Genomic DNA, 12012 nt, shown 5'->3' with positions numbered 1-12012 from the left:
CAGAAGGCTCTGCTGAGTAGAATAAGATGAGCATGAGCATTAGCCATTGGATTTGGCAACTTGGGGTGATTTGCAACTGTAAGAAGGGAGTTTAAAGCCTAATTTGAGGTGTATGCAGCTAATAACTAGCTGGGTGGGGATTTAAACCCACACCTTGGCTCCTAACCACTGTGGTCCACTGCCTCCATGGCCAGGGAGCCCTTGTGACTGTGGCTGAGCTGACCCCCACTTCTTTTGTTGGCCTCAGTCTGCTCCCACTCCCATTTGTTCTTTTTTTTTTTTTTTTTTTTTTTTTTTTTGCGGTACGCAGGCCTCTCACTGTTGTGGCCTCTCCCATTGCGGAGCACAGGCTCCGGACGCACAGGCTCAGCGGCCATGGCTCACGGGCCCAGCCGCTCTGTGGCATGTGGGATCCTCCCGGACCGGGGCACGAACCCGTGTCCCCTTCATCGGCAGGCAGACTCTCAACCGCTGTGCCACCAGGGAAGCCCCCATTTGTTCTTTATATTGTCTCGGGCAGCTAAAATGTATTAGGTTGAACTAAATAAAATTGCTGTTTTAGTAGGTCAAAAACACTTGAATATTGGCCAATGGTGTGGTTCAACCTGAAACACGGGTGTAAAGCACTTAGCATCGTGCCAGGCACGGCCTGAGTACCCAATAAATGCCAGCTCTTACTCCGCATCTCATTCACTCCTCTGTTGGGGTGTTGTTATTCCCTCTTTCCTGGTGAAGAAAGTCAGGAACTTGCCCAAGGACTCACAGTCACCGGCCTGCAGAGCCAGGAAGGCACTCATCCTGACCAGAGCTCTCTCCCTCCTGATTTTGCCTGCATGCTGCTCGCTCCTGGGCAGAGAGAGAGAGAGAGAGAGGCCAGCCCCTCTGCCCTGCCCCCTCCTGGGGGTCCTGGAAGCTCAGACCCCCCTCCCAGAAGCCTCCCAAGACCTCCCTCCCCCTACCTAGGGTTGCAGCTCTGGGAATGACCTCTCTCGGGGGAGACAGAAGAAGAAATGCTGGGTTGGAAGGCTGAGCCCAGAGCTAGCCCAGGAGTGGAAGGGGTGAGGCATTGTCCATATAAGGACACGTTTTCCTCTCTATGTTGAGGCCCCCCCACCGCCGCTCCTCACACAACCACCTTCCTCCCCCCTGCTTCTTTGGGGGCACCAGCAGACCAGCAAAGGCCTCCAGCCCTGGGGCCCAGATCTAGAAATGGAGCTCAATTTCATCACAAACTGATTAAAATAGACAGAAAATACATGCTGCTCTTAAACTTTTATTACTATTATTTTTATCCCCTGGGCAGCCATGTGAGCACAAAGCTGGTTCTGATTAAGCACGTGGTCCTCTCAGCCCACTCCTTGCTGCGATTCTCACGGACGGACTGATGGCTAGTGGCTCGTGGTGCAGGCACAGCACACAGGGGGCGGGGGTGCTGCAGAGGGAAGAGGGGGCTCGGTCCACCCCTGTGGGGCTCCAAGTCTGGGGGTGTGCCTGGTCTGCCCGGGAAACCTGAGCCCCTTTCCTCACGGCCAGATGGAAAGATAAGGAACATCCACAAACAAGGCTCAAAGCACATGATGGGGTGGTGTACTCACAAGTCAGTGTAAAGCAGGCACCCAAGAGCTGAGGACGGATGAGGAGGCAGGAAACATACAGCAGGGGCCCATCCGGGAGGGCTTTGTGAAGGTGGACGATTCTAAAGCGGATTTGGGAAGGAGGCGAGGAAATGCGGCGAACAGGAGAAACGAATGAACAGGTAAATGATCAATCACCATCTCACGCAGTCTCTCCCTAGAGCCTCGTAGTGCTGTGAGGCAGAGAAAATAAGTGTAGTTTCCCTTGTACAAATGTGGAAACAGAGACCCGGGGCAGCTGAAATTATTCGCCCCCAATCCCAGGATTGCGGATGACAAAGCTGCAACGAGAGCCCTCTTCTCTCCATCGCTACTCTAATGGTGCTTGGAAGCAAAGCCCATCATGACCCCACGAGGAGAGAAGGAATCTCAGTCCCCGTCTCCTTTCTTTCAGGAGCCCAGGAAAACTGGGCCTCTCCTCCTTTGCTTGCTTATGCCTCAGCTTCCCCATCAATTAAAGAAAAATCTTGGTCCTTCCTCGTCTCCCTCCTCTGATGCCCCGGAGCTCACTGGGAAAAAGACGGCAAAGCGAGTACTTATGCCAAGGAAGAGAGGACTGTCTGTGCACTCTCTGTCCCCGCCTCCTCTTCCTCAAAAAGGGGGAAAACAAAGACATTTCTGGGTGTGCCTTGCTTTAAGTTGTCACTGGCGCTGTCAGAAGTGCCGGTCTTGAAGGAAGGGAAGAAGGGAGGGCCCCAGACAGGGAACCATAGGCTCACCCCATGACCTTGGTTTATGGCAGCCTGATCTGCAAACGTCAAGGGAAGTGTACCCACCCAGCCCCTAGTTCTGTGCTTCCGAGCCCACCCCGCAAAGCCCCAGAAGCCCAGTCTAGGCGAGAGCACGTGGTAGAGTCTGGGATTGCCCCACCGTGGAGGCGGGGACAGGGAGATGGCCCTTCCTCCCCAGACGGGCCACAGGAATGTGGCCAAGCTTCAGCTGGAAAGTCCCACCCCCTCCTTTCTCCCTCTGCGCTTCCTCTTCAGGAGCAGGAAAAGGATGCACAGGAAGGGGCTGGGAGGGGGAGGCTCCCTCCCAGCTTAGTCCCTGAAGAGAGTTCCTTGTGGAAAATGCTGGAGCCCAGTGATAGCGGTACAACCAGCTCCTTCTTATCCCGGTCCCAGCAGCTTGCTAGAGTCCAGTCTCTTCTCGGCCTAGTGAGGGCCTTTTCCACCCAGCCTAGTGCTATGTCACCCTGCTGCCCTGACAAGGGAGGGTTTCCCCCGGCATCTTCCACACTGGGCATGAATGGGAAGAGGGGGAGTGGAGGACAGCCCCGCGGAGTTGTGCGCTCACCCGGGCAGCATTTCAGCTCTGCCCAGAGGCTGCCGCTGCAGGGTTCCAGTGGCTCTGCTTTGGAGGGGGTGCAGGAGCCCCCACAAGGGCTCCAAGGCTCAGTCCAGACCCCGTGAGGCATGCCGGCCGCCTGCTCAGAGGCCTTCATCTGGTCTGGAGGTCTGACTGTCAGTGTCCCTCGGTACAAGAGTCAGAGACAACAGGCTGCAAGCCCCCTCCAGACCACGAGCCCAGGGCAGCAACCCATCCCCTGCTTCCCCTGTTCAAGAGACCTCTCTACACAGAGCAGGCTTTTGGAAATCCAGAATGTTTAGCCCAAGTGAGTTAAGACCCAGTGAAGGGAAAAGATAGGCACTGGTGAGCAGAGGGGCTCTGACTACCCCCAGCCCTGCCAGTGATGCGATTCTGGCAGCCCGTGCCTGCAGCAGAGGCGAAAGCGCTACCCAGCTCCCAGGATAGCCTGTCCATCCATCTTCAGGGCAGCTGTGCTCGGCACCTGATTTATAAGGCAGGGTGGCGAGGACACTCCTTCTTTGGTGCTCTTGAGAGGAAGGTGCCTGGCCTGCCCAGCAGGCACTGAGGGCCCTCAGAGTGGAGCCGGGACAGGGAGGACGTGTGGGTGTTGAGGTGGGATGTTTATTGCGATGCCTCTTCTGCTTCCTTCCCTGGGCAGCTGCCTACTCATGTTTGTCGTTAACCTGTTTTGTTCCAGATGCCCCCACCAGTGAGAACGCCAAGGCCCCGGAGATGAAAGCCCGGAGGCCCAAGAGCTCTCTTCCTTCCATGCTAGGAACAGAGAGTAAGTACTCGTTCAGCTCTTCCAGGCAAACCCGGGACTGAGGGCCGGCCGCTTCCCTGCCTGTGCTCCTCGGAGCCTGGACCCTGCCACCACCCTGGTGCCCTGTGAGCCCCCGGTGACCGAGCCACTGGCCTTTTCTCACCCCTCCCACCTCTCCCAAGGCCTGAGTGGTGTTGCACATCCACATCCTGTGGCAACGTCACTCAGGCCCCTTCTGCTTCCCACCAAGAACCCTGGGAGATCTTCCCCTAATCTCTCCCAGTTGAGTCTTTCCTGCCACATAGACCTTCTTACACAGTGGCTCTGATCAGATCACTCCTGGTTGGAGTACCCAGCGGTCCTCAGGGCCCACCAGTCCCGTGCAAGTGAACCTCTCACACGTTGCCGTCCTGGCACACCTGCCACGTGTGAGCACACATTCTGACATCCAGCCTCAGCCTTTGTTTCCAAGCTCTGCCCCCCAGCTCCTTACTCCTATTTCATCCTCAAGCCAAACTGAGCTCCTCTGTGCGCACCGGATGTCCCTGTGTTCCTCCCTTTGTGCCTTTGCTCTGGCACCTCTCTTGTGGGACAGGCTCCCACTGAAAAGTCATCTCATCCCTGAGCTCGTCTTTGCTCCAGCTGAAAGGAACTCTCCCCTCCCGTGAGCCCCGCTAGCGCTCAGCATCCATCCCCCTTCTTCCATTGGCTGTCCTCTTCCCAGGCTCACGGTGACGTGTCTGTGTCTCATCCTCCTTCCTCCTTTTTAAGTTCCGTGGGCCTCCAGCTGGGCCAACTTAGGGGTGCACCTTTCAGGATGCCAGTGCCGTGACCTGCTCATAGAAAGGCCTTACCAGCATCTCTTAGAACAAACTTGCAGCTGTGGTCTAAATAGCCAAGCAGGGAAGGGGCTTCTCCTATGACTCTGCCTCTCTCCCTCTTTTTGGATCTTGGCTTTCCCCAGAACCCCTTATAAGCTTTTAGGCACTGTGCCTAGGGTCCACGGTGCTTTTACAGGCCCACAAAAATATTGCAATATCTTATAAAATTAGGGAAAAATTTAACTTTTAGGTCAAAGAAAATGTTTTAATTCATAACATTAATATATTCATCTTTATACCAGTGCAGTTGTAAAATATAATTTATGTATGTATGTATGTAAGTATATACTTTTTTTTTTTACTTTAGTGAAGGGAAGGAGCCTTCAAAGGCAAAAGTGCTTAGACTCCACAAAGGTCATAATGCAGCCCTGGCTTGCACTGCTGATTAATTATTGGTCTAATTTTGTTAGAAGTACGCTTCAAAACCTCCAATTTTAACAAAAGATATGGGGTTGCTTGGGCATCCCCAACACACTCTGTGTTTTAAAAGAGCAAAAGACAAGACAAACTCTTAATTACTGACACTAATAAAGGGAAGTGAGCTAGATTAATTCAAAGGCTGCCTCTCTTCTTCTGTTACAAGGCAGTGTTCTGTAACTTAGTTTTGTTCTCATCTCTTCAAAGCAACCTATTTACCTTCCCAATGAGGAGCTTGGGTTCCTCATGCACATACCAGCCAAGCTTGTGGGGTGGGGAGCACGCTCAGCCTTCAGTATGCCAGGGCAGCCAAATTGGAATGAGAATTTCTCATGGATATTTATTTATTTATTTATTTTTGTCCGTGTTGGGTCTTCATTTCTGTGTGAGGGCTTTCTCTAGTTGTGGCAAGCGGGGGCCACTCTTCATCGCGGTGCACGGGCCTCTCACTGTCGCGGCTTCTCTTGTTGTGGAGCACAGGCTCCAGAGGCGCAGGCTCAGTAGTTGTGCCTCACAGGCCTAGTTGCTCCGCGGCATGTGGGATCTTCCCAGACCGGGACTCGAACCCGTGTCCCCTGCATTGGCAGGCAGATTCCCAACCACTGTGCCACCAGGGAAGCCCTCTCATGGATATTTAACCACTGGGAGCCTCCGATTATCAAAAGTGGACGTTTAATAATAAGTTGTTGACAATGCATAAACGATTCTAAGAAAAACCTAGCGAGAATGGGTTAATGATTTTATCTTCCGAAAGGATTTCTTGGTCCTGTGTTCTATTTAGTTATGGGACAAAGTCCTCGGGAGAGACATGGGATCTCATAAGAGCGCCAAGTGATGGTGAACTGGGTCTGATGCGATTGTTCTCCTCTCCTGGGGGCAGAAGCAGGAGTGCCTGGAGTTAGAGCTGGGAGGTCAGCAGCCTCCTGTCCTCAGCTCTGGCACATCTATTCCAGTGCGATCCCGAGGGAAGTGAGGTGTGGGGTCAGAGGAGAGCCGTGAAAGAGAAAAACAAACTGGAGGCAGTGAGCAGACCCGGGACCTGGGCTCTTTGCCCTGGAGAAGAGAAGGCTGTGGAAAACCCCAGCCAAGTTGTCATCATGCAGTTCCAGGGCAGGGGCTCTCAACCCTGGCTGCATGTTAGATTCACCTGGGGAGCATTTAAAACCACTGCTCCCTGCTGCACCCCAGACTAATTAGATTAGAATCTCTGGCAGTGGGATCCCGGCTTCAGTGTATGTTTACGCTCCTGGGCCATTCCAAGGTGCTGTCAGCCAGGCTGGAAACCAACTGTCCAGAGGGAAGCCAGGTGCCCTGGCACCACTGGTCTTGAGAAGCAGAACTGGGTCTAACTCTACTAACTCCATTAAATGTGGAACCACCGCGGGCCCCCCGGCCCAGGTCCTCAGGGCATTTCCATCACCTGCCTTTAGGGAGAGAGCAAGATGCTCTGGTGGAGTCTGGGCGCCATGGTTCTTTCCCCTCCGAAGGGTGCAGAGAGGGGGGTTCAGTGGGCAGTGCTGCTCGGGGCGGGGGCAGCTGCAAGTGCTTCATCTCCGTGGCAAACACTCTCGTGACTGCATCACCTCCAGCTGACACTGCTTGTCTGCTGAAGGGGAATTTCACTCTGTAGAAAGCCTTCATGTGGGAGTTACAGACAGATGTCTTACTCCCAAAAGAATGGAAGTGTGTGTCTCTATGTATAGTAATGGCCATGTTGAATACCTCTGCCGGCCCACGCCTCCTGGCCCCCATCATCCCAGCCTGTCACTCCCTGGGGCACTGAGAACATTAGCAGCATCTTTCCTTCGAAACCTGCAGTTTCCTTGGTGCCTGTGTACCACTGTGGGGCTTCCTTCCCAGGAGGCTCCTGAGAAGGCAGCTGCCCAGAGATAGGGAATGAAAGGGGTGTCTTTTAGGTCTGCATCCCCAGTTCTTTTCTCACTTTGGGGGATAATTTATATGATTTATCAATTACATAAGTTAAATATGCATGCCTTCTTGTTGAAACATTTTAACTAGTACAGAAGTTTACCAAGTACAATGTGAAAGCCCTCTTTCATCTTAGCCCTAATTTCACTCACCTCCTCAAATATATTCACAATTACTTTTTTCTGAATATTCACATATACACATGCAAATATTTCAGTTGGACTTTTTTCTCACAGAAATGGAATTATGCAATCTGTACACCTCTGCAACTTGCCTTTTTCTCTCAGCATTGCTGTCCCCAGTCCCAGACATCTCTGATTCCATGAGAAAGCCCAGATTCTCATGTTGCTGAGTGATCTGGCTGTGTATGTGTGTTCATTTTCATCAAGGGCTGGGAAGTACCTAATCTAACCAGGAAATCCATCTTTCCTCCAGTGACCGAGGGAAGGCTGAGTGGTTTCCTTGTCAAATAGATGGCGGCCAGATCCCTGTCTGCATGCCCTCCCCTCCCCAGCTCAGATGTTTGGTCCTGTGAGGGAGCTGTCAGGCGTGAAAGTGGATGGTGCTTGTCCACACTGGCCTGAGAGCCCCTGGGGGCACCGCTGCTGCCTAGCTCTGGGGAGCATGAGGGAAAAGCCAAGCGGATTTGCCCAAACCCAAGGGGCCAGATGAGAGAAAACTGACGAGAGTACAAGTTAACCTGACAGACACCAACTCACAAGAACAGAAGTGAGGAGGGGGTCATCTGGGAAGGTTTTGGGATGAGGGAAACGCTAGGCCAGGTTATGAAAGAGGAGAGGAATGTGGTTTGGTTGAGGAGGAACTGTAACACTCCTCTCGTGAGGGGAGACTGGAGGGAGGAATGCACAGGTACTATTGTGAGGGCCCCCGATTCAGTCACCTGCCCATCACACAAAACAAGAGTTTTTTGAACACCCATGCAACAGGCATAATCTTAGCCACTCAATCTATGTCACTTCAGGCTAGTCTTATTCAACTGAGCTACAATTAGTTGTTCCCATTTTACAGATGAGCAAATCTGAGTCTTAGAGAACTAAACTGTCTTGCCCAGAGTCTCACAGCTCACAGCTAGTTACATGTGGGCACTGTGAGGGCAACCCTGATCTCCGTTCCTCCCACGCCACCCTGTGCCTTCCATAGTCTCAGGGCCATCCCTTGTGCTGTCCACACAGTGGACACTGTCCACCAGCGGGGACAGAGGTCTGCCATCAGAGCTGGGGGGAGAAGAGTGTGACAGCCAGCATGCTTCCCTGGATCTTAAGACCTGTCAGGGTCTTTGCTGCATGCCTCTCAATGGGAATTTTTTTCTAACTTTATTTTGATATAATTTCAAATTTACAGAAAAGGTGCAAGAATAACACAAGAAACTCTTGTACACCCTTTACTTAGATTCATCAATTATTTGCATTTTGTTCCATTGTCTTGTCATTCTCTGTGTATAAACTCATATATATATACACCATTCATCAAATATTCATATCTATGTATCTATATACACTGTATATATACTATATATACACTATATTTGTTCATATATATTCACCATTCATCATATAGACATATATATACCATTTACAAATAGAGACATCATGCCCTTGACCTCTAAATATCTACTGTGTATCTCCTAAGAACATAACCACAATACAATTATTAAAATCAGGACATTTAACATTGAACCGATACTGTTTAACCCACGGTCCCATATTCAATTTTTGTCAATTGTCCCAGTATCCTTTATGGCTGCTTTCCCCCATCTTGATGGGAATTCCGTCTCAGCACTCCTGGAAAACTTTATGCACTCCTCCAGCCCAGAGTGGGTCATCTCCCACCTTTGGAGAGAGAACAAGAGAGACGTGCGTGGGCTTGGGGAAAAGTATCCCCACCTGTGACGGGGATGGGGGGCGTGGGTAGACGGCAATACCCTTCCTTGTTGGCCCTCCAGATGCCCATTTACTGTGGCCGGTGGGGCAGTGCTCAGGCACAGGGCATAGCCAAACAAGCCCCTGGGCTGGAGAGCAGGAAATGAACGTCTTGGTTCTGCTTCTAATTGAACATGTGGCCTTAGTCAGAGCCCTTCCTCGCTCTGCAACTGTCAAATGGGGACTTTCTCCGACTGACCCCCCAGGCCTTTTCCATCTCTGACATCAAGACATTCAATAGAATGCTTTTCCTTGGAGTGATACAGCACAGGTGGGGTTGGCCAACACCCTTTGTATCATCTGGTACATGAAGGGTGGAAGCTCCAGCAAGCGTGAACACACAGCAGCAGAGAAATCCTGATGGGGAGGAGGCCATATGCGTAGAGTCCAGGCTTAGTGTGTCCAGCTGGAGGGGATCTGACTGGAATTTTGTGTGAGAGAGGCACTGATGGGGCTGAAGGATGGTTTGAGAAAATACAGAGAGGCACTGCCAGTACGATAACAGGCTCAGGGCTTCCTCCTATCAGTCCGTAAAGCTGACGGTCTTTTAGAAAAGAGATAGAGGAGCATCCACAAGGTGCTTTTACAACTAGGGGACAGGAACCAGTGCCTGTCCATCTCTGAAATTTCAGTGCCTGGTGTGAAGTAGGGATATAATAGGTATTTCACTTTTCAAATGTATTTATGAGTTCCCCTGCTTCTGGGATCTGGGGAGGATGCAGGTGGAACACCACTTTATATTCCATGCCTGACCTTGGCCTTGAGCTTCACCTCTGATATCGGTCACTTTGACCTCACTGACTACTATCCCAGATTACGATGCTCTTAGATATCTTTGCCTTGGTCTCCTGTATGTGTCTCTCTCTGAACCCAAAAGTCAGTCCCCTTGAAAACATCTTTGGATATCAAAAGCAGTGTCCAGTTATCCAGAAGATTTTCTCCGGGATCAAATCTTCCTTTTGATCGAACTCTCTCCGGGATTCAGAGGGCTGGAAGGAAATGCTGGAGAGGTTAAGACTTGGCATCAAGACTTGCTTGACAGGGAAAGATATGGGACCCTGGGAGAGAAGTGGGGCTATTTCCATGAATGTCTTTGAAAGCTGGCACCAACTCCTGGTTATTCCCAACCAAAATACTGGTCTCTGGAGAGTGACGGTGGTCATGCCACCCTCCACCCCACCATGCATGTGGGCCTGTGCTTCCACTCCTGGGCTGCCACCTCCAGATCCTTCCCAGCTCTTCCCTTGTCTCCCACAAGCCAGTTCAATGGCAGCTGGGTCCTCCCAGGGGAGGGCCTGGAGGATGCCCATCAAGCAACACTGACACCGCTGTCCTGGCCATGCTGGACTGCCTCTTTCACAACCGTCCTGATGTTCTGTGCCCTGGGGGCTCAGGGCTGGGTGTTTGCAGTAACAAGAGGAGCAGTGTTCCTCTGGAATCTTCTTACGTGACAGCCTTTGCTAGGAAGGGATGTGTATAGGAAATTTGCCCAGAGATGTTCATTCTGGGAAAATGACTAATAGTTTTCCACAGGTTTGTAAGGAGGGGTTGGAAAGGGCCTAATATGTGTGGGGGGAAGGAGAGAGACATTGTTGAGGGGGTTTCAAGTCCCCTGGAGCCCTGAGCCTCCCCCAGTGCAGGACAGTGAGATTCAGCCTTCCATCCCCAGACCCTCACCTCCACCCTCCTGTTCTGACACAGCCCTGCAGGGTGGGTGCTCTCCCTCCACACGTCACCCAACCCGAGTCCCCTTCAGGAGCTTGTGGCAGAAAGTTAATGCTGATTTTGGGAATTGTGAAGGGTTTGATGTCTATTTTTAGCTAGCTACCTAAAAAAGGAAATGTCCCCAGAGAGGCAGAGATCCAGGGACCTCCCTGTACCCTAGGCTGTTCATGCCACCTCCCCAGTTCCCTTTGGCTTTCCATTATCTCAGACCCTTTTGAAGCTGTAAGACCCGCCTTCAGGCTCTGTAAATATCTCCCAGTTGCTCTCTCTGATCTTTCCGGAGATCACTGGAGAGAGGGACTCATGTGTCTTCAGACTGAGCAGTCTGGAAACTTCTGTGGGGTGCCGACCTCTGCCATCCCAGGGCAGAGGAAGGTTCATGAGGCCAGGACTAGGTGGGTGGGGGCAGGCTGGGGCAAAAGCAGAAGATGGATTATCCAGACAGTTGGAGGCCAGCCTTCCCAGCCCAGCCCCATGTTTCCCAGGAACCTTCTAAATTCAGTGTTTTGATTTGTGATGTTTTTATTGGGCTGCTTCACTTCTTCCAGCCTCAGTCCCCTGTCTGGGGTGGAAGGCCCAGTACCTGGCAGCTTTGATCTAACTGGTAACAGAGAAAGGGACCTTCTCTTTGTGGGAAGTTGCACAAGGATTCAAGCCAATGGGCTTTATCTCTGAGCATCAGAGCCCAGGGGTGGGTTGGAGTGTTCTCGGGAATTCCTATGTTAACAGAGATTCTCGGGGGTTCCATTTATTCCTTTAAGAGCTGTTTTCAAGCCTGTGCCAGGTACTGAGCTACATACTGGGGATACAGAAAATGAACAGGATGGGCCCCATTCCTGTCCCCAGGGAGCTTTCTGGGGTATATGCGCGTTGGGGGCAGGTTTCTGCAATTGCAGTGCCTTGTGATGACTACTGATTGAACTGCCTTAGAGGGGCATGGAACCCAACCTGGCAACAGTGATGTGTGAGCTGAGACCTGTCCCAGAATGTGCAAGAGTCAGCAAAGAGTTGACAACAAAATCCTGGCATTGCAGAAACTGAAAGGCCTTCAGTGTAGAGTACAGAGCAGTCTCCCCAGAAGCTGGCACAGGAACCAGCAACATCCACACCCCAGGAAGATCAGGAATCTGTGTTTTCAGCAAGTCTCCCGGGTAATCATCATGCACGCTAGATTTTGAGAACCACTGACATTGAGCATACAGGGCATGGGTGAGGGTGTTCCCCAAGAGTTAAAAAGAAGGCTGGGGATGAAAGTCGGGGACAAATCTTGAAGGCCCTTGTCTGGTGAATTGGACTTGATCCTAAGAGGCAGTGGGCAGCCACTGGAGAGGTTTCAACAGTGGAGTGACATCAGACGTGCATTTGAGAAAGACCATTTTGGCCACTGAGTGATGGATATATTAGTGTGGGGA

The 12012-nt window shown here is 51.6% G+C and overlaps 1 protein-coding gene across 5 annotated transcripts in view; it reads left to right on the top strand.

The window, feature by feature from the left end:
- The window catches only part of MYLK (myosin light chain kinase), a 287208-nt gene that overhangs the window by 219835 nt on the left and 55361 nt on the right, over positions 1 to 12012 (top strand). For 3 of the 5 annotated variants that reach the window (XM_082624210.1, XM_082624209.1, XM_082624213.1), the window contains one exon: positions 3643 to 3729. In XM_082624210.1, coding sequence (XP_082480336.1) covers positions 3643 to 3729 — 87 coding nt within the window. Of the gene's footprint in view, positions 1 to 1607; positions 1757 to 2631; positions 2727 to 3642; positions 3730 to 12012 lie in introns of those variants that run through there. The other 2 variants (XM_082624212.1, XM_082624211.1) reach the window with 2 other exon arrangements.

Source organism: Mesoplodon mirus, assembly GCF_964341445.2.
Source record: "Mesoplodon mirus genome assembly, chromosome: 6".
NCBI classification, from domain to species: Eukaryota; Metazoa; Chordata; class Mammalia; order Artiodactyla; family Ziphiidae; genus Mesoplodon; species Mesoplodon mirus.
This window is presented reverse-complemented; position numbering and strand designations above follow the sequence as displayed.